General features: G+C 42.9%; 1 protein-coding gene across 1 annotated transcript in view; it reads right to left on the bottom strand.

Annotated features, from left to right (window-relative positions):
* The window catches only part of LOC138676256 (collagen alpha-1(VII) chain-like), an 831,262-nt gene that overhangs the window by 327,930 nt on the left and 479,655 nt on the right, over positions 1-23,677 (bottom strand). The window contains exons 70-74 of the mRNA XM_069765365.1: positions 6,550-6,630; positions 6,330-6,365; positions 6,197-6,250; positions 4,503-4,544; positions 3,843-3,887 (exon numbers count right to left, since the gene is read on the bottom strand). Of these exons, the coding sequence (XP_069621466.1) occupies positions 3,843-3,887; positions 4,503-4,544; positions 6,197-6,250; positions 6,330-6,365; positions 6,550-6,630 (258 nt within the window). The remainder of the gene's footprint in view (positions 1-3,842; positions 3,888-4,502; positions 4,545-6,196; positions 6,251-6,329; positions 6,366-6,549; positions 6,631-23,677) is intronic.

The following is a 23,677-nucleotide window of genomic DNA, read 5'->3' as shown; positions in this document are numbered from 1 at the left end:
TTTGGAAACTAGACCCACTATGGAACTTATCTAGATGTGTGGTAAGAACCTTGAATGCCCAAGTGCTTCACAGAAGTTTATAATGCAGAGCCGTGAAAATAAAAAATATTTTTTTTTTCCACAAAAAAGATTTTTTAGCCCCCAAGTTTTTATTTTCACAAGGGTAACAAGAGAAATTGGACCCTAAAAGTTGTTGTCCAATTTGTCCTGAGTATGCTGGTACCCCATATGTGGGGGTAAACCACTGTTTGGGCGCACGGCAGAGCTCGGAAGGAAGGAGCGCCGTTTTGGAATGCAGACTTTGATAGAATGGTCTGCGGGTATTATGTTGCGTTTGCAGAGCCCCTGATGTACCTAACCAGTAGAAACCCTCCACAAGTGACCCCATTTTGTAAGCTAGACCCTCCAAGGAACTTATCTACATGTGTGGTGAGAACTTTGAATGCCCAAGTGCTTCACAGAAGTTTAGAATGCAGAGTCGTGAAAATAAAAAATATTTTTTTTTCCACAAAAAAGATATTGTAGCCCCCAAGTTTTTATTTTCACAAGGGTAACAGGAGAAATTGGACTGCAATAGTTGTTGTCCAATTTATCCCGAATACGCTGATGTGCCATATGTGGGGGTAAACCACTGTTTTGGCGCACGGCAGAGCTCGGAAGGGAAGGAGCGCCTTTTTGGAATGCAGACTTTGATAGAATGGTCTGTGGGCATTATGTTGCGATTGCAGAGCCCCTGATATACCTAAACTGTAGTAACCCCCCACAAGTGACCCCATTTTGGAAACTAGACCCCCCAAGGAACTTATCCTGATGTGTGGTGAGAACTTTGAATGCCCAAGTGCTTCACAGAAGTTTAGAATGCAGAGTCGTGAAAATAATTTTTTTTTTTTTTTCACAAAAAAGATATTGTAGCCCTCAAGTTTTTATTTTCACAAGGGTAACAAGAGAAATTGGACCCCAGAAGTTGTTGTCCAATTTATCCCGAGTACGCTGATGCCCCATATGTGGGGGTAACCCACTGTTTGGACGCACGGCAGAGCTCAGAAGGGAGGGAGCACTATTTGACTTTTTGAGCGCAAAATTGGCTGTCGTGTTTGGAGACCCCCTGATGTACCTAAACAGTGGAAACCCCCCAATTCTAGCTCCAACCCTAACCCCAACACACCCCTAACCCTAATCCCAACCTGATCCATAATCCTAATCACTAACCCTAACCATAATCACAACCCTTACCCCCAAAACAACCCTAATGTCAACCCTAACCATAACCCTAATCAAAACCATAAATCCAACACACCCCTAATCCTAATCTCAACCCTAACCTCAAACCTAACCCTAATCCAATACACCCCTAATCACAACCCTAACCTTAACCCTAATCCCAAACCTAACCCTAATCCCAAGCGTAACCCTAATGCCAACCTTAACCCTAATACCAACCCTAATCCAAACCCTAACCCTAATCCCAGCTCTAACCCTAACTTTAGCCCCAACCCTAGCCCTAACTTTAGCCCCAACCCTAACCCTAAGGCTACTTTCACACTTGCGTCGTTTGGCATTCCGTCCCAATCCGTCGTTTTGGACAAGAAATGGATCCTGCAAATGTGCCCGCAGGATGCGTTTTTTGCCCATAGACTTGTATTGCCGACGGATCGTGACGGATGGCCACACGTCGCGTCCATCGTGCACTGGATCAGTTGTGTTTTGGCGGAGCGTCGGCACAAAAAAACGTTCAATGAAACGTTTTTTTGTACGTCGCATCCGCCATTTCTGACCGCGCATGCGTGGCCGTAACTCCCCCCCACCTCCCCAGGACATAGATTGGGCAGCGGATGCTTTGAAAAACTACAGCTGCTGCCCACGTTGTGCACAATTTTCACAACGTGCGTCGGTATGTCGGGCCGACGCATTGCGACGGCCCCGTACCAACGTAAGTGTGAAAGAAGCCTAACCCTAAATTTAGCCCCAACCCTAACCCTAAATTTAGCCCCAACCCTAGCCCTAACCCTAGCCCTAACCCTAACCCTACCCCTAACCCTACCCCTACCCCTACCCCTAACCCTACCCCTAACCCTACCCCTAACCCTAACCCTACCTCTAACCCTACCCCTAACCCTACCCCTAACCCTAACCCTACCCCTAACCCTACCCTTAACCCTAACCCTACCCATAACCCTACCCCTAACCCTACCCCTACCCCTAACCCTACCCCTAACCCTACCCCTAACCCTAACCCTACCCCTAACCCTAACCCTACCCCTAACCCTAACCCTAACCCTAACCCTAATTTTAGCCCAACTGCTGTTCTCCTGCCGGCCGGCAGATGGAGACAGATGGCGGGCGCACTGGGCATGCGCCTGCCATTTTCTTTTGCCGGCGGCCAGGAGGAGCAGCAACAGGATCCAGGGACCTAGGTGAGTATGCTAGGGTCCCCGAATCCCCCTATTTCTCTGTCCTCTGATGTGCGATCACATCAGAGGACAGAGAATTACACTTTACTTTTTTTTTTTTTTGCGGTCGCCGGTAAACAGTTAATTACCGGCGATCGCAAAACAGGGTTCGGTAATACCGACCCCGATCATGCTCTTTGGGGTCTCGGCTACCCCCAGCAGCCGAGACCCCAAAGATTCTCCCGGTGCCGGCCGGCGGGCGCACTGCGCATGCGCCCGCCATTTTGAAGATGGCGGCGCCCACTGGGAGACACGAGGAGCATTGGGGGAGCTAGGTGAGTATTGGGGGGCCACCTGGGACCCCTTTTCTCTGTCCTCCGATGTGCGATCACATCGGAGGACAGAGAAATTAAAAAGAGATCGCGTTTTTTTGTTTTTTTTTTTGCGATCGCCGGTAAACGGTTAATTACCGGCGATCGCAAATGCGGGGTGGGTTAAAAACCCCCCGAATCATGGTCTCTGGGGTCTCGGCTACCCCCGGCAGCCGAGATTCCGGAGAAAATCGGCCTCTGGGGGGCGCTATTGACTTTTTCCACAGTGCCGTTAATTAACGGCGCTGGTTTAAGTACCCTTAGCGGCCTCCGTTAAAAGGCGTATCGGCGGTCGCTAAGGGGTTAATATATAGCATTATTGTTGTTTCCTAAACAGTTGAGTTGGTGAAAAATGATTTGCAGAATCAAGTACAGTTTATGTCAGTAATCTGTGGCCACTGGTTGAGAGACCTGAGAACCACGTCTTACCGGATTGGTATATTCAACTCTTCTTTTGATTAGCTGACCTGGCAAGACGTCACATGGGTGTCAGTTCACAACAATGACATCTCCTCAAGATGTCGAATCAAAAAGAATTAAAGTATGCCCTTAGGTAAGAAGCGGTTATCAAGGTTCCAATCTCTTGGCCACAAAATGCTGATATGGGTGCCGGACCGGGTCCTGCAAATTGATCCACATCAACTCTTCTAAACAGTGAATATACCTTCTAAAGGAAACCTGAGAACCCACCTCTTTCGACAAGCCTACAACCTGCAGTAACCCTCGTTTGACTAAATTGCTGCACGACCAGCTGTACCCTCACCTAATGTATCCTCACCCATCCCTTGTAGACTGTGAGTCCTCACAGGCAGGGTCCTCTCTCCTCCTGTACCAGTTGGTGACTTTTACTGTTTAAGATTATTCTACTTGTTTTAATTATGTATACCCCTCCTCACATGTAAAGTGCCAATGGCGCTATAATAAATAATAATAATAATGATTTTCTCCTAAATAGTGTTACATATATTACATGAGCATGAATAAATGTCTTTATTACCTTTTATTTTTTATGATTTAATAAACAGTATATAACACTATATGTTTTTAAACAATTAATTGAGGAGAAATTGCAAAGACTTACTTTCTGCCCAGGAACACCAGGATCTCCAGTATCCCCTGATTCTCCCTGGGTGACAAATGCAAATCATGGGAAAAATTACAGCAGGAGATTTACAATATTTTGCTTTAATGTATTTAGTTATTTTACAGCATTTAATCCACTAAAATAAATCTAGTTTATTATTTAACATACACAAAAAATCAAGCTTTATGAAGTCTACAGGGAGCACACAAGTTTGGTGCTAAATTTAATTTTCTTGAAACATTGGACATTTCCTTATGGCATTTAAGCTATCAAACCTGTCAACACAGAGTCATGTAGGTGCTCCCAATCTTCCACAGAGTCATGTAGTCACAAGTCCATTCTGTTTTGATCTCATAGACAAGGATACGTCTTTACTAGCCAGTTTTGGTGGCATCCAGCACATGCACAGTAAACAAAATGTATTAACCTTAGTTTCAGCTGCGTAAGCATTAGATGCCACTAACACTGACTTGGTTCTTCACATTTAGCAGGTGCTTCTTTATTCTTTTATGAGATTTCACAGAGTGACATTATTAGAAACCTATTACCATTCAGTATTACACTATGACTGTGGTTCAGAGGTTGTATATATTTGTTAACAGCTTCCCTTATAATAAGCAGAGTAGGACTTTGGCAGGTTAGGGAATTAAAAAGTACCTTCTGATTTCTGTCTCGAGATCCCGAACGTCTCTTTCCTTCCTATTGTAGTAAATAATTTAACAAATGAAGGTAAATACAGACTACATTCTAGTGATTTATATATTTACATTTTTAGTTTAAAATTAAAATTATTAACATTCAAATATTATTATTTACAGTGACATGTAAAAGTTTGGGCAAAATTACTGCTATTGGGGACAGTTAAGCAAGCTGAAGATAAAACGATCTCTAAAAGAGCTAAAGTTAAAGATGACATATTTCCTTTGTATTTTAGGCAAAAAAATTGTCATTTTTTACATTTTAAAAATTACAAAAAGGAAAATGGGCCAATGCAAAAGTTGGGCACCCTGCATGGTTAGTGCCAAGTAGCACCCCTTTTGCAAATATCACAGCTTTTATTGTAGCCTGCCAAGAGTCTTTCAATTCTTGTTTGTGGGATTTTCATCCATTCTACCTTGGAAAATTCTTCCAGATCTATGGGATTCCTGCGTCGTCTTGCATTCACTGCTATTTTGAGGTCTGGCCACATATTTTCAATGCTGTACAGATCAGGGGACTGTGAGGGCCATTGTAAAACCTTCAACTTTTGCCTTTCTACAGTAGGTAGTTTATTGTGGATTTTGAATCCAATCTTCCCCTCTACCAGTGAAATGTTCTCAGTGCCATTGGCTTCACACCAATCCCAAAGCATGATTGATCCACCCCCAGGCTTAATGGTTGGCGAAATGTTATTTTCCTGAAATTCTGTTCCCCTTTTCCTTCACTCCTACCTTTGATCATTGTGGCAAAATAATTCTATTTCAACCTAATTGGTCCACAGTAATTGTTTCCAAAAGGCATCAGACTTGTTTAGATGCTCTTTTGCATACTTCTGATGCTGAATTTCATGGTGAGGATGCAGGAGAGGTTTTCTTCTCATGACTCTTCCACGAAGGACAAATTTGCGCAGGTGTTTCTGAACAGTAGAACAATGTACCACACCTCCAGCGACTGCTAAATCTTTCTGAAGGCGTCTTGCAGTCAAGTGGGGGATTCTGATTTGCCTCTCTAGCAATCCTAAAAGCAGCTCTCACAGAAATTTTGCTTGGTTTTCCAGACCTTATCCTGGCCTCCACTGCTCCTATTAACTGCCATTTTTTAATTACATTTCAAACTGAGGAAAAGGCAACCTGAAAACACTTTGCTATCTTCTTATAGTCTTCACCATTTTTTATTTTCAAAAAAATAAGGCAGCTTCTTAGAATAACTAATGGCTGCTGTTTTTTGGCACAAGATTAGAGGAAGCTGAGTTTTTCTAAAGCTGAGAAATCTGCATCACCTGGCCTTTCTTAATGATGATATTAAACAGGTCATAACCCTAACAGGCTAATTAAGGTCTGAAACCTTGGTCAAAGTAATCTGAACACACAAATCTCCAAGGGTGCCCAAACTTTTGTAACCACCCATTTTCCTTTTTGTAATTTTTAAAATGTAAACAATGATAATATATATATTTTTTGCCTAAAATACAAATACCTGTGTGAGCTGGTATAGAAGAACAGTGCTCACGCAGCCAAGAAGTGGACCAGAGTGGCACTGGAAATCAGGGAAGATGGCTATCAGTAAATATAGTTACATATCTAGATTGAATTACATAGTTAGAAATTATTAGGAAAAAAATGTTGGGAGGATTCGATAAGCACAAGACCAACCTTTCCTTTCTTGGAAGGTGTTATCATCTCGCCGCCTTCCTCTGAATGTTCACTCTACCAGAAATATGAAACATTCCCTATTGTGTATTTCATTAGGAACATCTGATCCAGTTGTAGTTGGCATATTACATACCTTTTTTCTTCTCCATCCTTGAGGACCCGGGTAAGACTTTTAAAACACAAAGTAAATGTTACCACAAGTAAAATATATTAAAGTTACTTCAAAAAACAGTAATTCCCACTATAATTTGTGTGGATTTTTTTAAATTATCTTTTAAATAAATAAAATAGAATTATGCATTATCGCTGCAAACTTTTGTAATAACAAAAAAACAAAACATTGTATGTCTCACAATTATCTCTTGTTCGTCAGATACCATCCTTCTGGTTCGACTTTTCCCCAGGACTTCTTTTCCACTGGCTCTATCATTCTGCTTTAAGATAATGAATACATTTTGGACATACTGTATATCTGATAGAGAGAAGTGTCTTACTTTGGTAAATTTTAATCACATGTAATCTAAACAGACTGAGCATTGCTATTTGAATGCAAAAATCTATACCTTTTTTATATTTTTTGTGGTATTTTCAGTATTCGAGTATCATTTCTTATGACAACAAGCAATGATTGATTTATTTTTAACCCCTTAGTGACAGAGCCAATTTGGTACTTAATGACCGAGCCAATTTGTACAATTCTGACCACTGTCACTTTATGAGGTTATAACTCTGGAACGCTTCAACGGATCCTGCTTATTCTGAGATTTTTTTTTTTGAGAAATATTGTACTTCATGTTAGTGGTAACATTTCTTCGATATTACTTGCGATTATTTATGAAAAAAATGGAAATATGGCGAAAATTTTTAAAATGTTGCAATTTTTAAACTTTGTATTTTTATGCCCTTAAATCAGAGAGATATGTCACAAAAAATAGTTAATAAATAACATTTCCCACATGTCTACTTTACATCAGCACAATTTTGGAACCAAAATTTTTTTTTGTTAGGGAGTTATAAGGGTTAAAAGTTGACCAGCAATTTCTCATTTTTACAAAACCATTTTTTTTAGGGACCACATCACATTTGAAGTCATTTTGAGGGGTCTATATGATAGAAAATAACGAAGTGTGACACCATTCTAAAAACTACACCCCTCAAGGTTCTCAAAACCACATTCAAGAAGTTTATTAACCCTTTACGTGCTTCACAGAAACTGAAACAATGTGGAAGGAAAAAATGAACATTTAACTTTTTTTTGCAAACATCGTAATTCAGAACCATTTTTTTTTATTTTCACATGTGTAAAAACAGAAATGTAACCATAAATTTTGTTACGCAATTTCTCCTGAATACGACAATACCCCATATGTGGGGGTAAACCACTTTTTGGGCGCACCGCAGAACTTGGAAGTGAAGGAGCGCCGTTTGACTTTTTCAATGCAGAATTGGCTGGAATTGAGATTGGACGCCATGTCGCGTTTGGAGAGCCCCTGATGTACCTAAACAGTGGAAACTCCCCACAAGTGACACCATTTTGGAAACTAGACCCCTTATGGAACTTATCTAGATGTGTGGTGAGCACTTTGAACCCCCAAGTGCTTCACGGAAGTTTATAACGTAGAGCCGTGAAAATAAAAAATCGCTTTTGTTTACACAAAAATGATCTTTTCGCCCACAAATTCTTTTTTTCACAAGGGTAAGAGGAGAAATTAGACCACAAAAGTTGTTGTGCGATTTCTCCTGAATACGTCGATACCCCATATGTGAGGGTAAACCACTGTTTGGGCGCACCGCAGAGCTTGGAAGAGAAGGAGTGCCGTTTTACTTTTTCAATGTAAAATTGTCTGGAATTGAGATTGGACGCCATGTCGCGTTTGGAGAGCCCCTGATGTGCCTAAACAGTAGAAATCCCCCACAAGTGACCCCATTTTGGAAACTAGACCCCCCATGGAACTTATCTAGATGTGTGGTGAGAACTTTGAATGCCCAAGTGCTTCACAGAAGTTTAGAATGCAAAGTCGTGAAAATAAAAAATATTTTTTTTTCCACAAAAAAGATATTGTAGACCCCAAGTTTTTATTTTCACAAGGGTAACAGGAGAAATTGGACCACTAAAGTTGTTGTCCAATTTATCCCGAGTACACTGATGTGCCATATGTGGGGGTTAACCACTGTTTGGGCGCACGGCAAAGCTCGGAAGGGAAGGAGCGCCGTTTTGGAACGCAGACTTAGACAGAATGGCCTGTGGGCGTTATGTTGCGTTTGCAGAGCCCCTGATGTACCTAAACAGTAGTAACCCCCCACAAGTGACCCCGTTTTGGAAACTAGACCCCCCAAGGAACTTATATAGATGTGTGGTGAGAACTTTGAATGCCCAAGTGCTTCACAGACGTTTAGAATGCAGAGTCGTGAAAATAAAAAATATTTTTTTTTCCACAAAAAAGATTTTGTAGCCCCCAAGTTTTTACTTTCACAAGGGTAACAGGAGAAATTGGACCCCAAAAGTTGTTGTCCAATTTATCCCGAGTACGCTGATGCCCCATATGTGGGGGTAACCCACTGTTTGGGCACACGGCAAAGCTCAGAAGGGAGGGAGCACCATTTGACTTTTTGAGCGCAAAATTGGCTGTCGTGTTTGGAGACCCCCTGATGTACCTAAACAGTGGAAACCCCCCAATTCTAGCTCCAACCCTAACCCCAACACACCCCTAACCCTAACCCAACCTGATCCATAATCCTAACTAACACTAACGATAATCACAACCCTTACCCCAAAACAACCCTAATGTCAACCCTAACCATAACCCTAATCAAAACCCTAAATCCAACACACCCCTAATCATAATCTCATCCCTAACCTCAAACCTAACCCTAATCCCAATACACCCCCAATCACAACCCTAACCTTAACCCTAATCCCAAACCTATCCCTAATCCCAAGCGTAACCCTAATGCCAACCCTAACCCTAATACCAACCCTAATCCAAACCCTAACCCTAATCCCAACTCTAACGCTAACCTTAGCCCCAACCCCAGCCCTAACTTTAGCCCCAACCCTAACCCTAGCCCTAAGGCTACTTTCACACTTGCGTCGTTTGGCATCCATCGCAATTCGTCGTTTTAGACAAGAAACAGATCCTGCAAATGTGCCAGCGGGATGCGTTTTTTGCCCATAGACTTGTATTGCTGACGGATCGTGACAGATGGCCACACGTCGCGTCCGTCGTGCACTGGATCAGTTGTGTTTTGGCGGAGCGTCGGCACAAAAAAACGTTCAATGAAACGTTTTTTTGTACGTCGCATCCGCCATTTCTGACCGCGCATGCGTGGCCGTAACTCCGCCCCCTCCTCCCCAGGACATAGATTGGGCAGCGGATGCGTTGAAAAACTACAGCTGCTGCCCACGTTGTGCACAATTTTCACAACGTGCGTCGGTATGTCGGGCCGACGCATTGCGACGGCCCCGTACCGACGTAAGTGTGAAAGAAGCCTAACCCTAAATTTAGCCCCAACCCTAACCCTAAATTTAGCCCCAACCCTAACCCTAAATTTAGCCCCAACCCTAACCCTAAATTTAGCCCTAACCCTAAATTTAGCCCCAACCCTAACCCTAAATTTAGCCCTAACCCTAGCCCTAATCCTAACCCTAGCCCTAACCCTAGCCCTAACCCTAACCCTAGCCCTAACCCTAACCCTAGCCCTAGCCCTAACCCTAACCCTAACCCTAATTTTAGCCCCAACTGCTCTTCTCCTGCCGGCCGGCAGATGGAGACAGATGGCGGGCGCACTGCGCATACGCCCGCCATTTTCTTTTGCCCAGAAGATGCCTGCGGCCAGGAGGAGCAGCAGGAGGACCCAGGGACACCGGTAAGTATAATAGGGTCCCCGAATCCCCCTATTTCTCTGTCCTCTGATGTGCGATCACATCAGAGGACAGAGAATTACACTTTGCTTTTTTTTTTTTTTACAGGGGTCGGTAAAATCAACCCCGATCATGCTCTTTGGGGTCTCGGCTACCCCCGGCAGCCGAGACCCCAAAGATTCTCCCGGGGCCGGCCGGCGGGTGCACTGCGCATGCACCCGCCATTTTGAAGATGGCGGCGCCCACCGGGAGCCACGAGGAGCACCGGGGGAGATAGGTGAGTATCGGGGGGCTATCTGGGACCCCCTTTCTCTGTCCTCTGATGTGCGATCACATCGGAGGACAGAGAAATTAAAAAGAGATTGAGTTTTTTTTTTTTTGCGATCGCCGGTAAACGGTTAATTACCGGCGATCGCAAAAGCGGGGTCGGTAAAAACCCCCCCGAATCATATTCTCTGGGGTCTCGGCTACCCCCGGCAGCCGAGACCCCAGAGAAAATCCGACTCTGGGGGGCGCTATTCACTTTTTCCACAGCGCCGTTAATTAACGGCGCTGTGGTTTAAGTACCCTTAGCGGCCGCCGTTAAAAGGCGTATCGGCGGTCGCTAAGGGGTTAATTCACTAAATCCCATATAATAAATATCTTTTATATAAACCTAATATACTAAAATGTATAATTTAATAAACAATATTTATTTGTGTATTTCTATCTATATTATTCTCTAAATAATCCTACGATCAGATACTGCTAAAATGAGTTATGAAGAAAAAAGGATGTACACATGTTTGGGGTAATAGAGGACCAACTGATACTAAAGGGACACTGCTGTTTCTGTGGTATGGAAGCAAGAATGCACCAAGAATACACGTGACTCAGGACTCCTCTGGAGTGATGTCTGGGAAATTTAATGTAAGATTTGATTTCCTTTTTTATCTACTTCATATTAAGAATCACTGATATCTCAAGTGTTTTGAAATTGAACAATTGAAGAAGAAAAGCAAAAAACGGGAAAGAGGGAGAGATTGTTGTATTTTTTCAATTGAGATTTGTTTTTTAGTTATATAATTAAGAATTACAAGATACAAGACTAAACAGAAACTAAGATTTGTCAATGTGATTATTTTGGGACTCCTCCATGGCAAAACTTGTACCTACGGTATCCTTGTATCTTAATGCAATAAGCAACAGTGAATTACTTGCTCACCCTTTGCATTTATCTACAGTACTGGGTATGAAGATGAATGAAACAACTAGCTAAATTGCTTTTATTCTGCAGGAGTTTCTGGGGAAATAGATAACAAGGCATATTTCACAATCTGAAACTTTTTTGATACATGATATAATCTATTGATTTTATGCTTCTATCAGTGTAAATGCAAAATTTACACAATTCAGCAGCAGTAGCCATTTTCTTTTAGCAAATCAACCACTACCATGGTATTAAAAAATATAGACTATGGGGCCAATTCATCAAGACTGGCTTTTATACACCAGTACCCTTACTGAATTTGGTGCGTTCTTCAGCTCTCATCACAGGTACCGGAGTATATTTTTGTTCAGAACTCAAAAATGTCTATCAGATCACCTCATACTTGACTCAAAAGTGGGCCAATGAATCCAAAACGGTGCTCGGACAAGAATCTCTGGGTTGGAAACTAAAAAAGGCTGCACTATGTTTCCAAAAGAACAAGTGAACAGTCCGACACTCATCTATAAATTTGGAGTTAAGTTCTGGACTATTCACCCTTTTTTACTTGGGAGCGTATTGCAGTAAATTTCTGTTGTAATTCATACCACTTTTAAGACTGCCGTCTTAGAAATTTTAAGGATGGAGGCAACATGACGCTCACTGTGTCCCTCTGCTAGTAAAGCCAGAATTGATCCCTTCTTTTCCTCACTCAAGATTTTTCGATTCAACTCCTTTGGCATGGTTAAATGTTATTTTTTCATTCCTATTACTTTTGGGATATTACTAGCACTTGTTTTGCCATCCAGCTTGTCCTAGGTGAAATCCCAAGAAACAATGAAAACCCTATATTAAGGGTCACCAATCTAACCCAAGAAGAGGTGCGAAACCGGCTAAATAAGATTAAAATAGATAAATCTCCGGGTCCGGATGGCATACACCCACGAGTACTAAGAGAACTAAGTAATGTAATAGATAAACCATTATTTCTTATTTTTAGGGACTCTATAGCGACAGGGTCTGTTCCGCAGGACTGGCGCATAGCAAATGTGGTGCCAATATTCAAAAAGGGCTCTAAAAGTGAACCTGGAAATTATAGGCCAGTAAGTCTAACCTCTATTGTTGGTAAAATATTTGAAGGGTTTCTGAGGGATGTTATTCTGGATTATCTCAATGAGAATAACTGTTTAACTCCATATCAGCATGGGTTTATGAGAAATCGCTCTTGTCAAACCAATCTAATCAGTTTTTATGAAGAGGAAAGCTATAGACTGGACCACGGTGAGTCATTGGACGTGGTATATCTCGATTTTTCCAAAGCGTTTGATACCGTGCCGCACAAGAGGTTGGTACACAAAATGAGAATGCTTGGTCTGGGGGAAAATGTGTGTAAATGGGTTAGTAACTGGCTTAGTGATAGAAAGCAGAGGGTGGTTATAAATGGTATAGTCTCTAACTGGGTCGCTGTGACCAGTGGGGTACCGCAGGGGTCAGTATTGGGACCTGTTCTCTTCAACATATTCATTAATGATCTGGTAGAAGGTTTACACAGTAAAATATCGATATTTGCAGATGATACAAAACTATGTAAAGCAGTTAATACAAGAGAAGATAGTATTCTGCTACAGATGGATCTGGATAAGTTGGAAGCTTGGGCTGAAAGGTGGCAGATGAGGTTTAACAATGATAAATGTAAGGTTATACACATGGGAAGAAGGAATCAATATCACCATTACACACTGAATGGGAAACCACTGGGTAAATCTGACAGGGAGAAGGACTTGGGAATCCTAGTTAATGATAAACTTACCTGGAGCAGCCAGTGCCAGGCAGCAGCTGCCAAGGCAAACAGGATCATGGGGTGCATTAAAAGAGGTCTGGATACACATGATGAGAGCATTATACTGCCTCTGTACAAATCCCTAGTTAGACCGCACATGGAGTACTGTGTCCAGTTTTGGGCACCGGTGCTCAGGAAGGATATAATGGAACTAGAGAGAGTACAAAGGAGGGCAACAAAATTAATAAAGGGGATGGGAGAACTACAATACCCAGATAGATTAGCGAAATTAGGATTATTTAGCCTAGAAAAAAGACGACTGAGGGGCGATCTAATAACCATGTATAAGTATATAAGGGGACAATACAAATATCTCGCTGAGGATCTGTTTATACCAAGGAAGGTGACGGGCACAAGGGGGCATTCTTTGCGTCTGGAGGAGAGAAGGTTTTTCCACCAACATAGAAGAGGATTCTTTACTGTTAGGGCAGTGAGAATCTGGAATTGCTTGCCTGAGGAGGGGGTGATGGCGAACTCAGTCGAGGGGTTCAAGAGAGGCCTGGATGTCTTCCTCGAGCAGAACAATATTGTATCATACAATTATTAGGTTCTGTAGAAGGACGTAGATCTGGGGATTTATTATGATGGAATATAGGCTGAACTGGATGGACAAATGTCTTTTTTCGGCCTTACTAACTATGTTACTATGTTACTATGTTACTATGTTACTATTGCAAGAGGATTGTGAACAGCAGTGTTTTTTATACTTTCCTTCGTTAAATAAGATTTGGTTCAGGTGATCACCTAATCAGAAGCACATTAAGTAGAATGAGGTGTACTCTGGTTGGAATTCAACGGACACTGGATTGGAATGGCTGTCAGACATGTAGAGGAGCTGATTTTTATAAAACTGTGCAGTGGTCTCTTAATTTTTGCCAGAGCTGTATAGCGCCATTAATTCCATAGTGGTTTACAGACATCATCATTATTACTGTCCCCACTGGGGAATCCAATCTAAATTCCGTATGTATTGAGGTGTGGGAGGAAACCAGAGTTCCAGGAAGAAACTCATGTAAACACGGGGAGAACACACAAACTCCTTACACATGTTGTCCTTGGTGGGATTTGAACTCAGGACCCCAGCACTGCAAGGCCCCAATGATTAATCAGGTCTGGAAATGACAAATAGGAATTTCGATAGGTGCATATGAGTCTGTAACAATGATTCAAGTAATTCATGCATCCAAAAGCTCTTGTACATGTTTTTGTACATTTTGTATCTTACTGCATACATAGCAGGTGGTATTTATCTTAAATCGAAAATGGCTAATAAACAGAAGCTAGGAGCGTGAAGCAATGTGAGGTATATATAACCAGACCTTTTGTTCTTTTGTATGTGACGGGCATATACCCATCACCTTAAACAAGACCCCTACTATCTTTCATAAGTCTATATTTCCCCTGATGATTTGACTAATGAAATGCATCGGGAACAAACTTGGGGTTACAGTATGGATGGATACGATGTGATATCCTTTGGTGGGGTAATGTATGGACCGAATTGTGTGCCTCCCCCTCCCTAAATGTCATTTTATGTGTTATGTGTACTTTATTGTTATTGGTTTTTGTTTAAATGGCTCCATATATTTTATTAAAATTTATTAAAGGTTAAATTTTAATTAGTACTCCTACCTTGCTTGTTCATACAGTACTTCTGATTGGTAGCCACCTGGCTTTTTTTCTCTATCCATTGCAAGCCAAGCTAAATAAAGTTACTTGCATTTTTTCATTACCTTTCTGAGTGAATTTTTTTATATGCGTTTTTATCACATTTTTGATGATGCGGTTTTATTGTGTTTTTGCTATCACGTTGTAGGGGTTGTAATCGCTCAGGTGCAGCGGGTGGCATTCAAGAGGCACATTCCTTTAAAAGTTCACAGGGTTTATTGCTTCACAAACCCACAAAACAAAACAGAAAAACTAATAGCCTTTAGCTCAGGCAAAACAAAGTATAAGTGACCAGTACTTAAGGCTAAGTCCTGGAGCCTCAACACACTCTGGAGGCTTCCCCCTCCCCACATACAGGTCCTGTGTTAAGCAGTAGCCTTATTATATAGCTATAACCACACCCAGGAACTCACCACATGATTAGTCACATGGTCGTGACATCACTACAGGTCCTCAAACACATATAGAGGTATGATGATGCCCCTACCCAGGGGTGAGGTATATGGGCAACCAGACCTTCCCATCTCTCACAGCTACCCGTAACCTGATCAAAAGTGTACTAACAAACGTGTGGGCGGCACAGTGGTGCAGTGGTTAGCACAGCAGCCTTGCAGCGCTGGAGTCCTGGGTTCAAACCCCACCAAGGACGACATCTGCAAAGAGTTTGTATGTTCTCCCCGTGTTTGCGTGGGTTTCCTCCGGGCACTCCGGTTTCCTCCCACATTCCAAAGACATACTGATAGAGAATTTAGATTGTGAGCCCCATCGGGGACAGCGATGATAATGTGTGCAAAATGTAAAGCGCTGCGGAATATGTTAGCGCTATATAAAAATAAAGATTATTATTATTATTATTTATTTATTAAACGATCCCTTAGTGCTTATGTGCATTAAAGAAACACTCAAGAAACACTCACAGAGACAAGCTATCTCTGTGACGCATACCTCCGGTCGACTATAACACCCTTAGCCATGCTACAGCGTTTTAAATTAAACTGCTTTGTTTTGGATATTTCTTGTTACTTAGCTTTGGTAAAAGTGTATTAATAAAGACAGTTGCAGGTTGCATGCACTAAAAATGCATTTGTGCTTTTTACTTGCAGATTTCCTTATCACTTTCATATATATGGGGGAAATAGCATTTTTTTTTCACAAAGCCACTGAGGAAAAAGCCGATATAGTTTTTTCCTGAAGCAGCTTCAACAGTAGTTTTGCCGTCGTTTTCAAGCCACCGCTGTCTTGGTCCTATATCTTCTATTTTAGAGAGCGGGCAACTTCCAAGTGAAGCCTCTCAAATCGCAATGCACACCAAGTATGTGTGGCGCCCCAGGGTCCTGGTCATCACAGTAACATTACTTTCCTCACGGGGAGAGTGATGTTACGTTTGGAAGTGATGAAGGATATCTTTTATCAGGTAACCACAATACACCAGGCCACAAGGGGGAGCGTTTGATCCTATTCCTAGGTGACTCCCCTATATATATTGTGGTTTAGAGGGAAAGAGAGGTCAGATTGTCAGAGAGACAGAAGAGAGCAGACCGACATAGAGTGTCAGAAGGTCTGAAGGGGCCGTGTAGTCTGAAGCACTACAGCTCCTAGAGAAAGAGACATACAGAGGGAAAGGACATTGTTCAGTGAGAGTGAAGGAGAGAGAAGCACAGGAGAAGGACACCAGGGGGAGGACAGCAGCGAGCAGACTGTCTCCCTGGCAAAAGCGCAGATAACCGATAGCCGGAACACCAAGGCATTTGTGGGACTCTAATACACATAGCAAAGACCGTCAGGACAGCTGAACTGCAAGTTACCTGTCCATCACACACACCTGAAGACACAGTAACACATAGAACCCGGGGCGTGATAGAGTCCCTGTAAAAAGGCTCGAGTTACCTGTCATACAGGTATTGTCCTATCCTATATGGGGGACAGAGAGAAGAACTGTGATGACCTTCTCTGAAGCCATAAGCAGTAAGGGACTACAACACCATTGCTCTAGATGAAGTCTTTTAACTCCACCTGGTAAAGGGGACTCTGGATTTGCTTCCAAGCCGGCCGGACCCTGCCTGCCCTGTGATCTGTACCCTGGACTGTAGCTGCCTGAAGTCTTCAGTAAACGAGGTAAAGAGACTGCAAACCTGTGTCCTCGTTCTTTACTGCACCATTCACCATCTTCCATCTACGCACTGGGAGCATCGTCGGTCCCCACTGACTGAATACCACAGGTGGCATCACGAACATAAACTTTATTCAATTTCCCCTTTACATGGGCGCCCAGGGCCACGGACCAGGTCACCACCGTGACATCCCCCTGTGAACACCGGACCCGGTACCGGGTACCCCACGACCCCTGCGGGCGACTCATCTGAAACATGCGATAGCATTTGCCAGTGGTGAGTGACCCGTCCTGTTTTCATTTCATTGAAGAAATTTTATCTATCTATTTTTATGACTTGTGTAATATTCTGACGTAATTTTAGGTCAAACTTATGCATAAATTTGGACAATTCAGAAGGTTTCATAAACTTTCAAGTATCATTGTGTACACCTATATATATATAATAATAATAATTTTATTTCTATAGCGCCAACATATTCCACAGCGCATTACAAATTATAGAGGGGACTTGTACAGACAATAGACATTACAGCATAACAGAAATCACAGTTCAAAATAGATACCAAGAGGAATGAAGGCCCTGCTCACAAGCTTACAAACTATGAGGAAAAGGGGAGACACGAGAGGTGGATGGTAACAATTGCTTTAGTTATTCGGACCAGCCATATTGTAAGGCTCAGGTGTTCATGTAAAGCTGCATGAACCAGTTAACTGCCTAAGTATGTAGCAGTACAGACACAGAGGGCTATTAACTGCATAAAGTGTATGAGAACATAATGCGAGGAACCTGATTATGTTTTTTTTTTTTTTTGAATGGGCCACACAGGGATAGTTAGGTTAATGCGTTGAGGCGGTAGGCCAATCTGAACAAATGAGTTTTTAGGGCACGCTTAAAACTGTGGGGATTAATCGTATTAACCTAGGTAGTGCATTCCAAAGAATCGCACAGCACGTGTAAAGTCTTGGAGATGGGAGTGGGAGGTTCAGATTATTGAGGATGCTAACCTGAGGTCATTAGCGGAGCAGAGGGCACGAGTAGGTGGTGCTGAGCCATGGAGTGCTTTGTGGATGAGGGTAGTAGTTTTGAACTGGATTCTTGAGTGGATGGGTAACCAGTGTAATGACTGGCACAAGGTAGAGGCATTGGTGTAATGGTTGGTGAGGAATATGATCCTGGCTGCAGCATTCAGGACAGATTGGAGCGGGGAGAGTTTGGTAAGAAGGAGGCCAATTAGTAGAGAGTTACAATAGTCCAGAAGAGAATGAATAAGTGAAACAGTAAGATTTTTTGCAGAGTCGAAAGTAAGAAAAGGGCGAATTCTAGAAATGTTTTTGAGATGCAGATAAGAAGAGCGAGCCAGTGATCGGATGTGGGGGTGAATGAAAGCTCGGAATCAAGTATGACCCCAAGGCAGTGGGCATTGGAGTAATGGTGGAACCGCACACGAGATGGCAATGTCAGGCAAAGGTAGGTTAATAGAGGGAGAAAACACGAGGAGTTCAGTTTTTGACAGGTTCAGTTTCAGATAGAGAGAGGACATGATGTTAGAGACAGCGGTAAGACAATCACTGGTGTTTTCTAAAAAGGTCAGCGTGATAACAGGCGAAGAAGTGTATAATTGGGTGTTGTCAGCATAGAGATGGTACTGGAAACCAAATCTACTGATTGTTTGTCCAATAGGGGCAGTATACAAAGAGAAGAGGAGGGGGCCTAGGACTGATCCTTGAGGAACCCCAACAGTAAGGGGAAGGTGAGAGGAGGAGGAACCAGCAAAACATACAGTGAAGGATCGGTCAGAGAGATAGGAGGAGAACCAGGAGAGAACGGTGTCCTTGAGGCTGATGGAGTGGAGCATAGTGAGGAGGAGCTGATGATTCACAGTGTCGAATGCTGCGGAGAGATCCAAGAGAATTAGCATGGAGTAGTGACCATTAGATTTAGCGGTTAGTAGGTCATTAGAAACTTTATTGAGGGCAGTATCAGTAGAGTGTAAAGAGCGGAAACCAGATTGAAGAGGGTCGAGAAGAGAGTTATCTGAGAGATAGCGTGTAAGACGGGAGTGGACCAGGTGTTCGAGGAGTTTAGAGATGAAGGGAAGATTAGAGACAGGTCTATAATTAGCGGCACAGTTTTGATCGAGGGATAGTTTTTTAAGTAATGGGTGTATGATGGCATGCTTAAATGAGGATGGAAAAATACCAGAAGTGAGAGAAAGGTTGAATATTTTTGTTAGGTGAGAGGTGACAGCCGGGGAAAGGGACTGGAGGAGATGTGACAGAATGAAGTCACTGGTGCAAGTGGTACTTCTTCTTCTGTAACTGGTTCAAAGTCAGAGAGTGAACTAGATGCAGTGGGGGAGGGAGGACAGTGCATGGTATGAAGAGATGGGGAGATGATTTCCTGTCGCATGTGGTCAATTTTTTCTTTGAAGTAATTGGCCAGATCGTCAGCGCGGAGATCCGTCGTTGGGGCCTGCACTCTTGGGTTGAGTAGGGACTGGAAAGTGTCAAAGAGACGTTTAGGATTATTGGACGGCAAGTTGATAAGGGTGTTGAAATAGGTTTGTTTGGAGAGGTGAAGGGCAGAGTTGTATGTTTTTAGCATGAACTTATAATGGATGAAATCTTTGGGTAGATTAGATTTTCTCCACAGACGTTCAGCGCACCTGGAGCACCCCGGCAGGAAACGTGTTTGCAGCGTGTGCCACGGTTGTCGCCGTCTGTGCTGAGTTGTTCTATGTATAGGAGGTGCAGCTTCATCCAGGGCACTTTGCAAGGTTTCATTGTAATGCTTCAGAGCAGAATCAGGACATGAGATGGAGGAGATTGGGGCCAATGAGGACAGCAAGTTCTTCATAAGTTTCTGGGTGTTAATGCCCTGTATGTTTCTATAAGTGTGGAAAGTGGGGGCGACCTGAGCGGGATAGCAGTTCTTGATGGAGAATGAAAGAAGGTTGTGGTCAGAGAGCAGGAGAAGGGAGTTTGTGAAATCATCCACTGAGCAAAGTCGGGAGAAGACCAAGTCGAGGGAGTTTCTGTCTTCATGCGTTGGAGAGTTAGTATGCTGCGAGATGCCGAAAGAGGAAGTTAGAGATAAAAGGTGAGAAGCAGATGGGGAGAGGGGAGAAGCAATGGGGATGTTGAAATCACCCATGATGAGTGTGGGGGTGTCACAGGAGAGAAAGTGGGGAAGCCAGGTGGCAAAGTAATCCAAGAACTGATGAGAGTGGCCGGGAGGACGATACACCACCGCCACTTGCATGGAGAAGGGGATGTAGAGTCTGCATGGACCTCAAAGGAAGGGAAGACAAGTGAGGGTACTTGGGGGATAACTTGGGGGATATATATATATATATATATATATATAAAATGATTGTTCATCAGTTGTTTAGGCTTTAAAATAAGGTGATGAGATTTGTTCTCCTGTTTATGCCTTCGTGCACAAGTTAATGAGCTTTTGTTAGCGATAATGAGTTCAACTGTAAAATCTTTATGAGATCTAATTTTATGAAGGTTAATCCATTACTTTATATGCTTCAGAATAATCAGGTTTATGGGGGATGACAAACTTGTTAATTGATTTCCCATCTGGTAGCAAGCACAGAAGCCTTGCTTCTCCAGGCTTGATGTCAGTGTATGTGTGCCATCTGTAATATACCATTGCTGTCTGATCTTATCGTCGAGTTTAAAAGGTAAACAACTTCAAAATACACAATAACCCCAGAAGATTGAAATCACCAACCTGACGCTCACATTGCATTATAATCCCCAAATGTCTTAACATTTACCATTCGGCAAAGGATGTGAAGTCCTTGAGCAACAGTTACATGTTAATACACTTGTACCTGCTCCTACTTAACATTATTGGTTGCAATAATAAAGTTTTTTCATTTCATCGTCACTGCCCTTTACATGAAGGTACGGTAACTGCTATCTTTGCTTCCCTTAAGTATAAGAAACCATTGGTATTCAGATAGTGTTCTGCCAATAAGTTAAATATGGAGATAAAGTTTTATCTATAATATAACCACAGCATGTGCTACACAATTTTTTTTATTAATTGTTAAATTAATTTCTCTGTTTTTATATGCTGTAGTAGTCAAATTAATGTCTATTTCCAATGTTAACCTATTACCAGGGCCGGCGTTAGGGGCAGGCAGACCAGGTAGCTGCCTGGGGCCCCCACTCCCCCAGGGGCCCCCAGCTAACGGCAAGTCACGCAGCCGCTATGGGGCCCGCATTGAACTATACCGGCGTCTGCCGATACAGTTCAAAGCAATGATGGAGGAGAGAGCATCATCTGACGCTCCCTCTCCCATCATTCCCCGCTCTGCCTCTGACACAGCGGGTGCGCACGCACTCACTGTGACCCAGGCAGTGCGGCGGCAGCTGCCGACACAGGAGCAGGGAGCAGTGCAGGCTCGGGGAGAGGTAAGGAGCTTGTGTTTTTTTTGTTTTTTTTTACTGGACTGTGCGGCCTTTCTTGGGAGGAGAGAGGCAGGGAGGGAAGGGGGGATGTGAGCTGTGCTGTATACTCCTGTGTGCTCTGCTGTATACTACTGTGGGCTCTGCTGTATGCTACTGGGCTCTGCTGTATACTACTGTGGGCTCTGCTGTATACTACTGTGGGCAGTGCTGTATACTACTGTGGGCAGTGCTGTATACTACTGTGGGCTCTGCTGTATAATACTGTGGGCTCTGCTGATTACTACTGTGGGCTCTGCTGTATACTACTGTGGGCTCTGCTGTATACTACTGTGGGCTGTGTTAAATACTGTGGGCAGTGCTGTATACTACTGTGGGCTCTGCTGTATACTACTGTGGGCAGTGCTGTATACTACTGTGGGCAGTGCTGTATACTACTGTGGGCAGTGCTGTATACTACTGTGGGCTCTGCTATATACTACTGTGGGCTGTGTTATATACTACTGTGGGCAGTGCTGTATACTACTGTGGGCTCTGCTGTATACTACTGTGGGCAGTGCTGTATACTACTGTGGGCAGTGCTGTATACTACTGTGGGCAGTGCTGTATACTACTGTGGGCAGTGCTGTATACTACTGTGAGCTGTGCTATATACTACTGTGTGGGCTGTGCTATATACTATGGGGGTATATTATATTCTATGGGGGAGGCTGTGTTATATACTATGTTCCTGTGTTATATATTTGGGGGATACATTATATTTTATGGAGGGGGCTGCATTATATTCTGTGTGGGGCTTTATTAGATTTTATGAGGGATGATTGCATCATACCCTTTGATGGGGCTACATTATATTCTATAGGGAGGTGGGCTGTATTATATCCTGTTCGGGGCTACATTATATTCTATGGGGGGGCTGTATTATATTTATATTCTATGAGGGGTGAATGCATCATACTCTATGAGGGGGCTACATTATACTATATGGGGGATGCATTATATTCTATTGGGAGGTTACATTATACTCTGTGGGGGGGCTGCATTATACTCTGTGGGGTGGCTGCATTATACTCTGTTGGGTGGTGGCTGCATTATACTATATGTGGGCTGCATTATACTGTATCGAGGACTATGGAGAATACGTTATACTATATGAAGAACTATGGGGTGCATTATACTATGGGAAGTGAATTGTACTACATGGATGATTATGGTGGTGCATTATACTTTATGGAGTACTGTGATGAGTGTATTATGCTATATCGAGGACTGAGGCGTATATTTTAATATATGGAGGACTATGAGGAGTGTATTATACTATATGGAGGACTATGGGAAGTGTATAATACTATATGGAGGATTATGAGGAGTGTATTATACATTTTACAATATGGTGGACTGTGGTGCACATTATAATATATGGAGGAGTATGGGGTGTATTTTACCAAACTAGCAAAATGCAGCATATTCATTGGGTGATTGGATTGTTTATGCCGGAATAGCACATTGCCGGTGTAAACAGTAGATGTACTGCTGATAACATGATACTGTATGGTGATCTGTTAGTGATCTATTAGTGATGGTTCTGTTCCCATCATTCTTTCTCAGATGGCGGAAAGAGGCTGGGAAACAAGCGTCCAATGACTTCAGTATTGTCGATCACACTCGTTTAGCGGCCTGAGATCAGTGCATGTAAGCACAACCGAAATGCTTCTGTGTGATGTGCAATATGTTAGCATTTGGGGCCCCATTTTAAACTTTGCCTAGGGCCCCACTTTGCCTAAAACCGGCCCTGCCTATTACACATAATACATGTCCCTCACTACACATAATACATGACACATATTACACATAATATATGACACTTTTACTAGAGATGGGCGAACACCTAGATGTTCAGGTCTGGTGGATTTGGCTGAACAGTTACAAAAAGTTTGGGTTCGGGTACCAGAACCGTACCCGGACCCGGATCTGGACCCCATGAATGGGGGGCCCAAACATCCACTGTTTGCCAGACTGTCATGTGCATGACAGCAAAGCAAACACAGCTTCTGATCGGCAGTAAAAATCATCAAAGTCAGTCAGACCATGACGGTTCCCATGCTGTCAAAGACAGTGTGAGCCCGCAGCTGTGATTGGAGGTATACTAGTTTGCCTCCTGTCACTGGTGTCAGATAATGGGACTACTGCTCCCACCATCCGACACCTGCTGCCGCTAATTACAGTTAGAGCAGGATCGGCTGATGGGAGTATTCATCAGCCGGAGTCAGCATTGTAAATAAATAATTAAAATTAAAAAATGGCTTGGGTTCCCCTGTATTTTTGATAACCAGCCAGGCAAAATTCACAGCTGAAGGTTGCAACCCTCAGCTGTCAGCTTCAGCAAG

Source organism: Ranitomeya imitator, chromosome 4, assembly GCF_032444005.1.
Source record: "Ranitomeya imitator isolate aRanImi1 chromosome 4, aRanImi1.pri, whole genome shotgun sequence".
Taxonomy (NCBI): domain Eukaryota; kingdom Metazoa; phylum Chordata; class Amphibia; order Anura; family Dendrobatidae; genus Ranitomeya; species Ranitomeya imitator.
The sequence above is the reverse complement of the archived record's forward strand: the minus strand, read 5'-3'. Positions and strand labels throughout refer to the sequence as shown.